The 16,289-nt window shown below is 40.9% G+C and overlaps 1 protein-coding gene across 1 annotated transcript in view; it reads left to right on the forward strand.

Annotated features, from left to right (window-relative positions):
• The window catches only part of LOC143282656 (autophagy protein 5-like), a 13,364-nt gene extending 6,095 nt beyond the window's left edge, over window positions 1–7,269 (forward strand). Inside the window, exons 6-8 of the mRNA XM_076588309.1 lie at window positions 681–772; window positions 2,136–2,244; window positions 3,178–7,269. Of these exons, the coding sequence (XP_076444424.1) occupies window positions 681–772; window positions 2,136–2,244; window positions 3,178–3,320 (344 nt within the window). The 3' untranslated portion in view covers window positions 3,321–7,269. The remainder of the gene's footprint in view (window positions 1–680; window positions 773–2,135; window positions 2,245–3,177) is intronic.
• The last annotated feature ends 9,020 nt before the right edge of the window (window positions 7,270–16,289 follow it).

The following is a 16,289-nucleotide window of genomic DNA, read 5'->3' on the forward strand; positions in this document are numbered from 1 at the left end:
TTTTTACCCTCATTTGCCCAGTTTCCCCCAACCCTCCATTCATCCACATCTCCCACCCCTTCTAACCGATAATACACAGGTGTATTCATAAATACTTTTACAAAATGTCTTCAATCACCGATATGTGTGACGGGACATTAAACAAAAATTCCTTCCTTCAACCACAGCAGATTTTTCTGTGTGGAATTCAGCCTGCTCTCCCTGGGGAGAGATCGCATCATCATAATCCAGCACCATTATTTTAACCTGTGTGGAGCTGGTCCATGTATGTTTGTGTGGAAAAAAAAAGTGCTGGTTTTTACATTTGGATTTTAATGCTGACACCCACTTCAGGCGTTGGGTTACACTGCTGGTCAGGCATCTGCTTGGCAGATGTGGTGTTGCGTATATGGATTTGTCCGAACGCAGTGACGCCTCCTTGAGCTACTGAAACTGAACTGAAACTGAAACTTCAGGTGGTGTGGCCAACAGGGATAGTCAGTTTTTATAACAATCTATATTTTCACTCTGTCTCTCAGTGGCACGCACACAAGTACGTGACAGTTTTGATTTCACGATGTTAGTTATGTATACCTTTTTTTTTCATCATTGTGTTCGTTTTGTTTTCTTTTGTTTACTTGTATATTGTGACTTGACTGATACTGAAAATAAAAGGAATGGCGTGTTTGTGGCACTTGCAGACAAATTTGACCAGTTCTGGTCGGTCAATCGCAAGCTGATGGAGAGCGAGGGTGAAGAGGCCTTCAAACACATTCCTTTCAGGATACACCAGGTACATCGACATAATGATGACTGTTTTGCTGTTTATAAGACACTTTCATTCTTTTTCGGTTATGTTACAGGACATTTAAGCTCTTCAGTCATTGGGTGTTTTATTCTCAACATAGACCATGAAAGATTCCAAGAGACTGATCGAATTCAAAAGTTTAGCACTTTGCATTGAATTTGCTGAAAGCTCTTGCTGTTTTTTTCTCCACAAAGAGGTATGTACACAGGGTAGGAATTGTAGTTTAGTGTTGTTGTGTTTGCCTTTCTCACCATAGCATGTGTCAGAAGGCTGCATGTCCCATGATGTTTATTTACAGAATTGTTTGAAGCTGTTGTCTTATATGTAGAATTGTGTGACGCTGGTTGTCATCTTATGTATAGACACTTACAAAGCTAGTTGTTTTATAATGAAAAAGAAGCACACGAAGCTGTTTGTCTTATATATAGAATTGCTCATAATGCTTGTTATTTTAAATATAATTTTTTTAAGCTGATTGTTGTATAAAGTTTATTATTTTACATGTCAAATTTTGTCAAGTTTGTTTTATCTTATTAATAGAATTGTATAAAGCTGCTGGTTATCTTGTGTGTGTGTGTGTGTGTGTGTGTGTGTGTGTGTGTGTGTGTGAGAGAGAGAGAGAGAGAGAGAGAGAGAGAATTGTATACAGCTGGTTGTTATCATATAATATACAGAATTGTATAAAGCTGGTCATTATCCAAAATGTAGAATTGTATAATAAAGCTGGTGGTCTGTCTTGAACACAGAACTGTATGGAGCTAGTGGTTATCCTGCTGTGATTGTTCTGTTTGTCTGTCTTGAACACAGAACTGTATGAAGCTAGTGGTTATCCTGCTGTGATTGTCCTGTTGGTCTGTCTTGAACACAGAACTGTATGAAGCTAGTGGTTATCCTGCTGTGATTGTTCTGTTTGTCTGTCTTGAACACAGAACTGTATGCAGCTAGTGGTTATCCTGCTGTGATTGTTCTGTTTGTCTGTCTTGAACACAGAACTGTATGAAGCTAAGGGTTATCCTGCTGTGATTGTTCTGTTTGTCTGTCTTGAACACAGAACTGTATGCAGCTAATGGTTATCCTGCTGTGATTGTTCTGTTTGTCTGTCTTGACACAGAACTGTATGAAGCTAGTGGTTATCCTGCTGTGATTGTTTCTGTTTGTCTGTCTTGAACACAGAACTGTATGCAGCTAGTGGTTATCCTGCTGTGATTGTTCTGTTTGTCTGTCTTGAACACAGAACTGTATGAAGCTAGTGGTTATCCTGCTGTGATTGTTCTGTTTGTCTGTCTTGAACACAGAACTGTATGCAGCTAGTGGTTATCCTGCTGTGATTGTTCTGTTTGTTGGGCAGCCTGACAGTCTGCCAGTGCAGAAGCTGTTCAAACCCAAGGACGATGACGGGGAACCACATACACTGGAACACCTGTTGAAATTTGCTCTACCTGACTACGAGTGGCCAGGTGTGTATGTGTATAGTGCGCTGGTGGTGATCACATGCATGGTTTCAAGGCATTGTAGTGGTAGTTGTGATGGTAGATGTAGTGGTGTGTATGAATGTAAATGTGTGTATATGTGTTCTACTTTGGGAGGTTATCGGCCATAGCTACTTTCGTTTTCTCTGCATAGGCGGATAGTAGTTTGCACAGGACAGGAAACAGATCCCTGCTGGAGTCTGCACTTGTGGGTCACGGTAAGTATGTTACTTAAACGTAATTTTAGGAAGAAAATTTCCTTTTTTTTTTATTTGTAAAATATGACATGCCATTTTCTTTTTTTTTGGCTCTCAAAACATTACATAGGTCAGTAAACGTTTTAAGTTTGGTTGTCTTTAATGAAGAAACAAAATATAAAAAAAACAACCAACCAACAAGTAGGTGTTTCACCTGACTTAAAAAGTAAAGGAGTGCTTAAGAAAAAGACAACAACAAAAAACAAAAACAAAACACAAGTGATCCTGAAAGGATTTTTCATTTGAAATCATAATTCTCATCAATTTGAAAGGTGACAGCATTTAGCATTCAGAATGCTGTGCCTTTCATCCAGGTTGTGGACTTGATAGTTCTTTATGTTTGGCTTTAATGTGGCATTCAAGTTTGTTTTTTTTTTTAATGTTGCTTTTTCCCAATTTTGTGATTTAAAACCTGTGCTGGAGCATGGGTGGTGGTGGGGAGTCCTTCTGAAATATTGCCACCTGAACTGACTTTGGATATTCATTATAAGATAATGATCGGCTAGAACATTTTGACTACTCATTTGTAACCTGGTGCATATGAGATGCTGGTATGTATGCAGGGTTTGCAGAGAGAAAAGTCGAAAATTCTTACCTGATTTCAGGGTTCATACTATTGTATACCTTCATGTAGTGACTGACTGTTTTCTTCTTCATCCCACAGAGGAATTGAAGTTCAAGCGAGTGGTTGTCCAGGGAATCGAACCTGATCTCAGGACCCCTGTGATGTGGCTGAGTGAGCACCTCAGCTACCCTGACAACTTTCTTCACATCTGCATCATTCCTCACGTGGATCATGAAGACTGAGGCCTGCAGTGTCTGTCTGGGCAGCAGAGGAACTGTGACTGTTTCAGGGGAAAACCAAGTCAGCGTTTTGCTATGATAAGTGTGGGAATGAGTGTGTGAAGGTGGTGGTGGGGGTTATGAGTGTGTGCATGTGCATGTGTCACAGGGTGTGTGTGTGTGTTTATGCCCATGTATGTGTGTGTGTCGGTGTGTGTGTGTGTGTTGTGTTTTTGTGAGTGAATGTGTTTTAGTGTGTAGTGTGTGTGTGTGATATGTGCGTGAGTGCGTGGTTGCATGTGTGTGTGTGTGTGTGTGTGTTTCAACAAGTGGTGAAATTTGAGGCAGTCTATTGTGCCACTGTGAACAGCTTGAAACTTGTTTGGGGAAAAAGGAATACATGTGCATAAATTTCTGCTAATTTTGAATGTGTGTACGAGTGGTGGTTGTGAAGTTAGTTGTGCTGGTGTGTGTATGTATGTGTATGTGCATGCGCATGTGTGTGTTTGTGTGTGTGCGTGTGTGTGTGTGTGTGTGTGTGTGTGTGTTCCAGAGCAACTGATAAATGAAGCAAACATAAAAACAGGAAACAAAACTCTTGTGATAAGACCTGTAGTTAGCGAGTGATTTTCAAGGCATGTCATCTGCTTTGTGATTTATTTTTTTTATTTATTTAGTTTTTAATGTTCTCCATGGGGTCTAGCTGTTGACAGATGATATGTCATCGTATTCTTGATCTCGTTCAGATGACTGTCAGTTCGACACATTCAGACATTTGCATTTTGAACAGACACATGATCGCTTCTAGCACACAGTGCATGTAGGCCTTTTCAGCAGGACTTGCTGTGATGCTGTCTGTCATCGCATGGGAAGATGGCAGGATGACTACATTGTAATCTACCCTGTAAACACCCATCCCCATGGCACAAATTCCACCCTAGTGGTCGGGGGTGGGCGTTTACTGGGTACTCAACCCTTTGCGGGAGCCCATTCCTTTACTTTCACCATACAGCAGTGACTGGGCTGGGAGTGAGAGCAGAACTGTACCATCTTTAGTCCATGATACTCTTTTTTTTCAAAGCATGGGTGTTTTTTTAATTTTCTTATTTATTTATTTATTCATGTTTTGTGTTTTATGCTCAGTTTATAAGCCAAAACGGGAGGGTGGGTGTTTACTAGATACTGGGCATTTACATGGTAATTTATGGCAAAAAGCTGATGGGAGGTAACACACTTTCCAACAAGATACAGATTGCTGAAACAGTGGGTTGATACTGTGCAGCAGGACAGTTGGACAAACACACAGACTGGTTTATTTCCATGCTGATTAATGAAGTGTTTTTGATTGATGTCATCAACTGATTGATTGCGTTTATGCTGGATGCCTTTGTGATGAAGATTTCCTTGACCGGCAGACAGTAGACCACACACTTTGATGACAGTTCGGTGGGGTAAAATCTCAAAATTGATCTTATCTCTTGATTAGTGTGTAGACATGTTGTTGACTCCTTTTCAAAGGTAAGGTATGGTGGTGGTGGTGGTGGTGGAGAAGGTACCTTGTCTGGAGAACAGTCTTCGGTGGGCCTTTTTGAGGGGCAGCTGCTGTGATGGAACACTCTGTGGTACCTGTGTGTGTAGCACAGACTTCACCACACTCAGTTTCTCTTACTGAAATTATAAAGTTATTCTGATTGATTCTGAAGTCAGGGTTTTAGGTAAGAAGGAGAGTGTGAGGACTAAGGTCTAGTGGAGATGATCTGGTGTGTAAAATCTGCATGTCAACATTACCACCTTATGCTCTGCAGAGCCTAGCATCCTCAAGATTCTCTCCTGATGAATTTGTGGTTGGCTTATTCCTGTGAAACACGCGTATGTGTTTAATTTGCACTTCATCATCATCCTCATGTACATTCCAAGTTTTTCATCTAAAAGAGTGTGGTGTGGTGGCCTTATGGTAATGTTTCCACCCAGGAAGGGAGAGAATCGGTGCACACGGCATCAGATCCCACACTCGGCAGTATTTTCTCCCCCTCCACTGCACCTTGAGTGGTGGTCTGGACACCGGTCATTTGGATTAGACGATAAACCAAGGTCATATTTGTAGCATACACATAGCACACAGAAAAGGCCCCATGGCAACAGAAGGGTTGTCCCTGGCAACATTCTGTGGAAAAATACATTTTGAAAGGAAAACACTTTCACTTGCAGGCAGAAAAAAAGGTGGTGCTGCACTGAAGTGACATGCTCTCCCTGGGGAGAGAGCAGCCCGAATTTCACAGAGGCTTCTGTTGTGACAAACAAACAATACAATACAATGCAATGCAATGCAGTGCAATGCAGTACAAAAGCCCAGTTCTGGAAAACATGGAAGGTGAGGAGGGTTACTCATATACTATGCACAGATCAGTCATGTTTAAGCAAACATTTACCCACATACACGTAAACTAAAAAATGTCTTTTCTCAACTTTTTTTCCTGTTGTGAATCATTAAATGTACTGTTGTAATTAAGGTTCATATGTTCAGACAAAGTTTAGTGAATATGTATTCTTTTTACTATATGCATGTGTGTATGCATATGTAGATGATATTTCTGTAAGAGATGACCATTTTCAGGTAGGACTGCAAAGTAATAAAGGTGTATTGAGAGTTTTGTATAAGATCAAACAAGTGTTAGTGTTTGATGATGGTAAAAGTGTTAGTGAATGTTGGGGAACTGAGCAGAAGTTGTAGGTGGACACTGATAAAATATCAATTTTGCTTGTTTCTTTTTTGTGTCGGGCTATTAGGAGGAGAATCCTTTTTTTCTCTCATAAAATAATCGTTCTCACTGTCCCATTTCATGCATTCTGAAACAGGCAGTGGCAGTTATCTAGTGATAAAATGATTCAACACAGAAAATAGTGAACTGTGTTAAAGATAATCTGTACATGTAAGACATCTAGCAGTAGAACTTAAAAAAAAAAAGTAAACACTTTAGAAAATCTAACAGACATGTACTGTGTCTCTCACACTTTTTTTTTTTTTTTTTTTAACATTTTTATTTTAACATTCTTTGAAATTCACTTCCTTGCACAGTCAGTCACATTCACTCATACTCTTTTGTCTGTGGCTATAAATTATGGGTGTCTGCATCTCATTTGAACATTCTTTCAACTGACCCTTTATTTTTTTATCAAGCGTTAATGAAAATTTAAGATCAATAAAAACAAAACAAAACAAAACGACAAACATACAGTCTCTCAGTGTCAGCAATAGACGAGAGGTAACTCATCACTGATGTCAATTTATTTGTAGCAGTTGCTTCCCTTGGACCACCTGCCTCATGTCCCCTGTCGGCAGCATTTTCAAATGGCGATTTTTAAAATTATTTTGCTTTGTAATTTGAAAATGAATAAATGATAATGACAGGTTTAAGATTATATGAAAAAGTTGGTGAAGGAAAGTGTCTCAATGGAAGGGAGTTAAAGAACAACATTTGACACATAATTACCATTTTCACTGTTCCTTGCAGATCTTGACTGTTCAACTGTTCATCATACAAATGGATTTACTTTGGTTTCTGTTTCTGTTTTCTTTGAATGTTTAGTTTCATAAACATGCATGGATAAACAAACAAGTTCCAAGTATTTGATGGATGATGCAAGGAAGGGCTCTGTAAGCAAACTGTTAAATATAGTAAGATTTCCCTGACTTCATTTTGTTGTTGTATAAGGAACAGTTATTTGAATTCAGCTACCAAGAGGTTGAAAAAAAAATCTTGTTTCTGTATAATTATTATAATCAAAACATGAATATCGTATTTGTAGTAATTATATATGTGGTTATGAGTTGAAGTGTGTTGTAACACTTTTAGTCATTGAAATACTGAATATTGTTTGGCTGTTCTCAAATTGTTTTCATTTTATCGGTTGTAAATATATGCATAATGAAATGCAACAAATGTTTGTGTGAATAAAATCTCGTTTGTTCTTGTATGCTTGTGCAAATTTGTGAATGTGTGTGTGTGTGTGTGTGTGTGTGTGTGTGTGTGGAAGGGGTGCACAATTACAAGCAAATTATTCAAACATTAAATTTTACAACTCAAAACTGTCAAACAGTTGGTTATCTTCAAACAACGAAAAGCAAGATATTTTGCGTATATTACATCATTACTTTGTGGGAAACCATTTGCTGATACACAACCGATACATCTGTGAGAATCTGGTGAACAGTTCTTTAGTGCAATGCCCAAATGACTTTTCACCAGATTAAGAGCGAAGGAGAGACGAAATTGTACACACACACACACACACACACACACACGCTTACAGCATCCTCAATATCAATTCAACAGACCCATTTTCTGTCTTTGTTGAACGCATTAAAGCATCAGACTTTCAATCTAAGGGTCCTGGGTTCAAATCCAGGTCGCGGCACTTGATAGGTTGAGGGTGGAGGTTTTTTCGATCCCCCAAGTCCGCAGTTGTGCAGACCTGGCGGTAACTGACACCCATTTCTGTGAACACGCACACATAAGATCAAACACGCATGTTAAAGATTCAGTATTTCATGCCAGCTTTAGGTGAGTAATGTAACCTAAAAATACCCGGGACACACACCCCATTAAAAGGAGTATGATCGCCTGGGATCAACATGACCGGGTTAAAATGGTCATAGACGTAAAAAGCCTACTGGTACCATTGGTTTTTAGAAATGATAATTTTAAAGTAAAAATAATGATCATGATGATAGAAATAATAATGATAATAATATCAGTCTAATATCATCTTAGATGAATAAATAAAAATGAATAAACGAACGATGGTGCATAAAACGTGACCGTCAGAGTTGCAGTCCACAAACGTAGAAGAAGAAGACACCGTCAAGCTTATCTCTCAAGCAGAAAGTCCGTCTGTTCGTCATCCACATTGTAGACATGACTTGCTTATTTCAGGAAAACCCCGGCGTCGGGGGATGGCGTACAGACCCGCTCGGCACAGCAGAGGGACAACACTTATTATGCTGGCGGTTGAGGCGACTGTGGCCAACAGCCCCTGGTTGTCTGGAGCCAGTGGTTTGGGACCACTGAGACATGTATTTACATCTTTTATATATATGTCTATGTTTGGGACCGACCAACATTGACAACGTCTCTCCTTGGAGTTTTCAAACTCGGCTGTTTTGGCGGTCTGGTGGCAGTGCCGACTTCCCTTCTCACCGGCATCGATGCCCCCCCCCCCCACCCCCCCACCCCTCCCCACCCCTCTCCCAACCTCCCCCTCCTCTCTCTCCAAAATAATTTCAAGAAGCAAAAGTAAAATAGCATCATCTACTTTCCTTTCAGCTGACATGCGACTAAACTCCCAAAAGCTTAGAGTAGATATGTTGATTTAGTTGTTTTTGTTGCTGACATTTTGATTTTATAACTAGCATCGGGCTCACTTTCGTATCAGAGCTTTCTGGGATCACCTAACCTTCGCCTGAAAAGCGAAAACTTGCAGCCTGCTGATAAACCCATGAAGAGTAACGATACCTTGCAACATACCTTTTGTTCTCATCTGTCTCGATATTTTTCGTTCCCGACATGGATTTTCAAGTCCTTATACATGTGCTGTACGTACACCTTAACCTTTAAAAGGACCTGAAAGTCCATGTCATTTTACGGCCATAACGGCGCAGTGGTGAATTTACACCCGCTATGTCTTGGGCTCAGCACAGAAAAGGGGGTGCCCAACCCTGTCCTTCCGCCGTTTTAATCTTCCCCAGCCAAACTCGGGTATTCATTTATACCTGGATGGAGTGAAGAAAATGGAAGTACGATGCCTTTCACAGGGACACAAGACAATGTTAAAGCGGACCTCGCTGAACACTGTACCATAAGTCCACTGAACGCCCGAGTCTGCCCTTGACCTTCCCGATAGTCAGGAGGGCCGTGGTCTGCCACGGCAGATCTCCTCGCAACATCCATATGCGGCATAGTAATCAGTAAATTGATTGTCGCCGTCATATTGATGAAAATGAAATTCATAGAAAACAGTCAAAAATTAAGGATAATTTTTCATTTGTGATTCCGATTCTAACAAACACTTTAGTGGTATTGCTTCAAAGCAGTGAGTGGAGTGGAATTTTGTTTAATGTCCCGTCACACGACACACTCGTTTGTTAAAGTATTGATTTTCACATTTGAATGTTGTCGTTGAAAAGGTAGGAGAGAAGGGGTGAATGGTGAGTTGGTGGAAAGCGGGTAGAAGTATTGGTAGGTGGAATCAAAGATGAATCGAAGAACGAAACAAACAGGAATCAAAGATCAAAGATGAATATTTGAAATGAACATTTAGGTACAGAGAATTGTTGTAAAAGTGTAGTCGTTGATTTAACAAGAGAAACAACTAATAATGGACGTGAAAAGTCAAAGAAATCAACGTTCCCAAGAACTTGTGATGACAACTTTCGTACAGGTAAGACTTCATCAAATCACAAAAAAAACCCAACAACAACAACAAAAAACAAAAAACAAAACAAAAAAGCAACAACAACAAAAAAACAAACCAAAAAAACCAAAAAACAAAACCAAAAAACAAAACAAAAAAAACCCAACCCAACATCATACGCTTAACAGTCATATCACTGAAACAAATGCACTTTATATTAGGGCACACAGCAATGAGAATAGTCGGGATAGGGTTGGGAAAGTATTGTAATTGGGTGGATAATCTCGAAGACGTTGATTTGTAATTTTTCCCCTTCGGATGATAGACAAAACATCATTCACAACTATTGCTTTGGATACCAAGCAGTAGCCAACAAACATTTAATGTCATTTTCCACACACTTGTTAAAGCAAGTGTACAATATCAAGACTAGATTATATAACTCACGATCGTACACTTTCTGTTTAAATTGTGTCGTGTTAGAGCCATTGTGAAGTTCGACAAAAATTTGCGAAATTATGAAGCCTCTCTCTTCTTCAACACACCTTTGAGAGTGTATAGCATGTTGACCAATCCCTGTCCTGCTTTAGCCAAACGTAATACACACACACACACACACACACACACACACACACACACACACACACACACACACACACACAGGTATAAATAAACATTTCAGAAGACTCCGGCATCAGCGTACGCCGGCGCGCACGCCGCACACACATCCCGACGTTCAAACTAAGCCGCGAACGGATGTGTGTGTGTGTGTGTGTGTGTGTGTGTGTGTGTGTGTGTGTGTGTGTGTGTGTGTGTGTGTGTGTATGTGTGTGTGTGTTTGTGTCTGTCTGTGTGTGTCTCTGTGTGTGTGACAAACAGACGAACAGATAGAGAAACGGGTTGATGGTGGGAGGACATGACGGATAGCCCCAAAAGACATCGTTCATCCATGGGCGCAAAACGTGTTGCTTTTGTAAGATGGAAAATGCTGACAAAGTACGACCGTGCCTCTTCTGGCTCCCTTTTCATCCTCCCCATGTCTAGCCTACCGCATTCCTGGCCAATGTCTTCTGTCTCATAGCCTCACCATACGCGGTCTCCTCTAATCAAACACAAGGTATCATGTACAGAACGGAACAAGACCAGACTAGGGAGCCAAAGAACGTTCTCACGTGTCTCGGCTGACTTCTGTTATTAAAGAGCAGAAAACAGCCTGGGGTCACTTTTTAACGAAGTTCTACTCTTTCCGCTCGATTGCTTCCATTCCATTCGCCGTTTCTGCTCGAGTTATGCCGGGCTGTGTGTTCTTTCAGAGTTGTCTCCCTTTGATACCCGAATCTTCTGACGTTTTCGAGCCGGGACTGTTCTTCGGAGTTACGCCCCTTCGCTTCTTACTGGTGCCCCCTCGCGGTGAGGGATGAAAGGTCAATCAAACATGACTTCCGAAAACGAGTGTCCGCCAGAGGGGGGCGAAGAAATAATTGGGGTAATTTGGCAAGCATGATACCGCAAATCAAAGTGTGATGGGAGGGTTCCCTGCGCTACTTGAGCGGTCCCTGTGGGCCCACGCAAACGGCACCCAGGGTGTCTTTTTGAAGGCTCTGACAGGTTGAAAGCGTGAATGCTCTTGCTCTCTCATGTGTTAACATTTGGAGCGCATCCAGATCCAACAATAAGTTGTTTTTTATGTTTATTATTTATTGTCGTTGTTTTTGTTTTTCTTCAAGACGAAAAGGAAAGTATGATTGAGACATGAGCATTGTTAGACACGCACGCGCGGGCGCACTGGCACTGTGACACACACACACACACACACACACACACACACACACACACACAATACACACGATATACGAAAATTGACATCCCACAAGGAGCTGCCAAAATGTCGTATGACATGCCTGGATGAATCTTGATCTAACATCGAATATCTCTGATGAACAAAAGAAGAAAATAATATATAAACAACGACAACAACAACAACAACAATAACAAAACAAACAAACAAACAAACAAACAACAAAAAACCCCCCAAAAAACAACAAAAAAACAACCACCAACAAACAAAAAAAAACAAACCCAACAGAACAGGAACTTGATAAATTAATATACACAACTGCGTGACAGAAAATGGATTAAAAGATTAATGTTTCTGCTCACAATAAACCTCTTTTGTATTATGCTCTCCAATGTCGATCACCATCCATGGAAACTACCATTTTTTTCAACATAAAAGGAAAAAGTTGAAAAGGTGAAGTGAAATTTTAGATGTGTCTTTTAATAACCTTCATATAATGTAAGTAATTAAGTTCACTTAGAAAACTGACAACATCTAGAAAGGATTGTGTTTTCTTAAACTAATGAGTAATCACTGTTGGAGTTAAGATGGAAGGAATTTTGTGCATCTTGCAGCAGGTTTAGTAGGGTCAAAACTTGAATATGCCAAGGAAATGCATTTTTCTGCACCAAAATATGTACTAAATAGAATACAAAGTATTAATTTAAGAACCTAGAAACGAGCTATGTGAGTGCCAGTTTATGTATCATCTGTTGCTTTATGTAGAGACGTTGGGTTGCTGTCCCTTGATCAACATCTCAGGATGGCAACTGCCGAATATTTATATCCTGAGTCTGAGAAGTTATGTAGATGAAAGTGTTCAGGACCGTGAGGTACATATTAGGCCTTGACACTGACTTTACTAAAAGAGCAATGACTGTTTCATTTTTGACAACAGTTGCCATTTACACTTATGATTCTCTCTCTCAAAACATTACTTGTTTCAATGTAAACCATTCGATTGGGTAAGAGATAAGTACGAGTTCTTTCAGTCTGATGTAGCTAAAAGGCACGACATTGTTTCTGCTTTGTCGTCTGATGATGACCTCACAATACTGTCAATAGCTAAATTTCTTGTAGAAGCACAAAGAATAAGATATAGTCTTACTGTTCAGAACGGTGCCAGAGTGGATGAGGGGGATGGCAATGTATGATGTCTGTTGTCTTGTGTTCAGACTGTGGGCCAAGTGGTAAGGTAGACATTGGACGGTATCGAAGAATGGATGGTCGAGTAATGGTGTTTTTGTCTTTTTTTTTTTTTTTTTTTTTTAATGTTTGTTGCTTCCTTATTGTAAGGATGTTGTATTTCGATAAAAGCTGTTTTGTTTTGTTTTGATGGATTAAGCAGAGTGTGGTATGGTACTTGTGGTGACATAAGAATTAACCCTATCACCCCCTTGTCAATAGACCTATGCAGGTAATGACAATAAAATATCAAAGCGTCAAAAAAGCGTCTCTCTTTCTCTCTCTGTCTCTCTCTCTCTCTCTGTATATTATATATGTATGTTCCAGACCAGATTTTTAGATCGTTGGTATTGTTGTAGTAGTGTATAATATGTGTCGTTCATTAAAAAACAACAACAAAAAACCATGATCAATCTGCCACGTTGCCAGATTTATTTTCTTAAATAGCCATTGTACCACATTAAAAAAACAAAAAACAGCAACTTTTTTTTCGTATGGTATGGCAACTACACGAACTCGTGGTGTTCTTGTTCACAAGAAAGGCGCTACCAGCGGACACCCTGGTCGAACTACTTGCCCACAATGGCGGAGACGGGCTGTACAGAAAAGCCAGACAGCCTGCAGAACGCGCAGAACGAGGTCCCCACCGACCGACGGAGATTACTTGAACCAATATTTGCACGGCAGGTCCGCCCTGAGTGGGGAAGGTGAGATGTAATTGGCTCGTGCGTTTTCGTGGCCCAGGTTGGGACTGGTCATCCGTGGAGGGGCTCCCGATTTTAATGAGGACAATTTGTGCTGGAGGCTTCTTTCTCTTGTCTAAATGAAAGGGGCACTGTCGGGGATCGCACTCTGTTGAGTGAATTCCAGTATGGTGTTGACAGGCGAAGATTAACCGATCGTGAGGGACAGGTTTCCAGACTACAATGTATCACCTCGGTCGTGGGATCACCGAATGCTTCGCCTTCCATTTAAGTGTTACAAACAGCAACAACAGCCTCGTTTGCGCATAACATCGCCGTATTGAAATGTGTTATCCAATGATTAGAATGAGTCCATTTCGTCGATGGAATGTCCTTCGATCAAAATATTTAAAACAAGAAAAAAAAATCATCATCCTATTTTGTTTCAGGCAGGAATTAAAAAAAAAAAAATTTTCATTTTGATTTTTTTTATATTGCATTTTCGGGTGTATTATTCTTAAAATCTCTGAAAGCATCGGTTTTGTTTGTTTAGACCTAGAAGCTCATAAGACAGATAAACACATGTGGGAATTCCATAATCATCGTCATTAGCATCATCAACATCATTTTCATCGTCACCTCCTCTGTCTCTGTCTGTCTGTCTGTCTGTCTGTCTCTCTCTCTATCTGTGTGTGTGTGTGTGTGTGTGTGTGTGTGTGTGTGTGTGTGTTCTAATAATTTTTTGGCATTTCTTTCTTTTATCTCGATATGCCGTTATAATTGCACAATGTTCAATAATGTTTTATGATACCACAGACTTTCGAATATGGCCCTTTCTTTTCTTCTTTTCTTCCTCTAAATAGTTCCTGCCTCAACATGCATGTCTAAATTTTATGTTCCAACGAAGATGTCTTATTTTTCTTCGGTTGATCCTTTGCAAGGCCCCACGCCTGTAGCGACAATACAATCTTCGCCCCTTGAAGAAAAGCAGGTGATGGGGGAAAAGACACACGCACACCCGTGTCAAACAAGTGACCTTAGAGCCCCAGCCGCCATATTGATACTGTAGCCACGGGCTGAAGGCCTTTGTCTCTGCCCATTGGCTGAAAGCCTGACCCTGGCCACACAGATTATCACAGGAGGGAGGCAGTGTTGACATTCGTCGTTCAGTCTGCGATAATTGTTCAGTTTAACCGTCATATTCCACTCTGGCAGCTGTCTTAGTACCTGCCCCGTGTCTTTGATTTCCCCTCCACGTTGAATGATCGAGCCAGGCCGAGTTTGAAACCTGAACCCCAAATGTTTGGTTTCGTTTGTTGGCCATGCCTGCTACAGTTTCGGCCGGGGCTGGCGCCGTGTGGAAAGATACATAACCAAATGCCTGGTGACTTTGTCTTTTTTTACGGGAGGCTTGAATCAATGCTCTGTTTGCTGTCTGTGTCTCCAGTTTCAAGATCGCGAAGGCAATTTGCTACTTCCTGCGCTTGTTGAACACGTTTGAATTCAGAGATTTATGCGGGTATTTGTTCAGTCTCACTTGTTCGCATCTGTTCCGATCGCAACCCTGGGGTTTCAGACCACAAAGGATAGAGGGGAGAATGGTTCGATAGGGATACAGTCTGCGAGAAAACAGGCTTTGGGAAGCGTGGTCTTTACGTGAAGCTTTAATGTTGGCTGTAGTTCTGGGACTTTCGTTGCAACCGTCCGGGAATAACGAACAAACAAAAACACGCGCGCAGGCGTCCGACCCGCTATCCGTTTTCCTCCCCCTTCCCCTTCTCCCTCCCCATATTCACTGATTTTTGTTTGTGCACCAGATCCCTTACAGGTCTTGAATATAGACAAACATAGCCCCAGCTAAGGCCACCGGTGGCCGTGTTTAAAACTTGTCGGAAACATCATTCTTAAGCACATAATTATCACAAAGTTTACCGCACTATACTGCATGATAAACTGGGATAGTTATACTGTTATGCAAAATTCATTATTTTCGATATTGTATGTAATTTCGCTTGAGTGTTTCTTGTACTAATGTACAAGATACCTGTGTGAAATGAAGTTAAACCAATACTGGTTGATGACTTTTGAGCATTTTTGTAACTTTGCACAATCCCCTCTTGTCTAAGCTTCATAGATGTATTTCCATATGTACCCACCAAAATGTGATTAAGAAAAAGCCACCGATAACGTTTTGTTCACAGACTTTCAAAATAAAAATGTATCGTAAACGTCAGACGCAAGCAGCATGGAAACTCATCCTCTTAAATGTAGGAGAAACTTTTCATACCACAATCGCACACTCCACAAAATCTCATTCATCACAACTTCTTGCGAACATATCTGTCCCTACCCAACCTTCAGACCTCATACATCCCTTCCCGTCCGTTTCTGTCTGTCTGTCTCTCTTTCTGTAATATATCATACTTTATTGACGATGTTTGTCTGTCTTAGTACCTGCCACGCCTCTGTGTATGTGTGTGTGTGTGTGTGTGTGTGTGAGGGGGTGGGATGTGGGGTGGAGAAAGAATGATAGACAAAGAGAGAGATAGGGAAGTGTGGGGGGGGGGGGGGGTTCTTACCAGATGTCGCAGAAGTTAAACATTTGGGATGAGAGGGGAAGGAAGGGGTAAAGTGGTATGGAGTGAAAAAGAGAAACGAAATGTGTGTGTCTGTGTGTGTCTGTGCGTGTGTGCGTGCGTGCGTGCGTGCGCGTGTGCTCGTGCGTGTGTGAAGTGAAGAGAGAGGTGGCGGTTGGGGGGTTGGGGGGTGGGGGGGTGCGAGTCAAAGACTTTTTGCACAAGAGAAAAGAGAAAACGCGCGCGGAAACCACGTTGTCGTGTCTGTGACGACGTACGTCTCAAGCTGGCGGTATGCTTT

This window comes from Babylonia areolata, chromosome 6, assembly GCF_041734735.1.
Source record: "Babylonia areolata isolate BAREFJ2019XMU chromosome 6, ASM4173473v1, whole genome shotgun sequence".
NCBI classification, from domain to species: domain Eukaryota; kingdom Metazoa; phylum Mollusca; class Gastropoda; order Neogastropoda; family Buccinidae; genus Babylonia; species Babylonia areolata.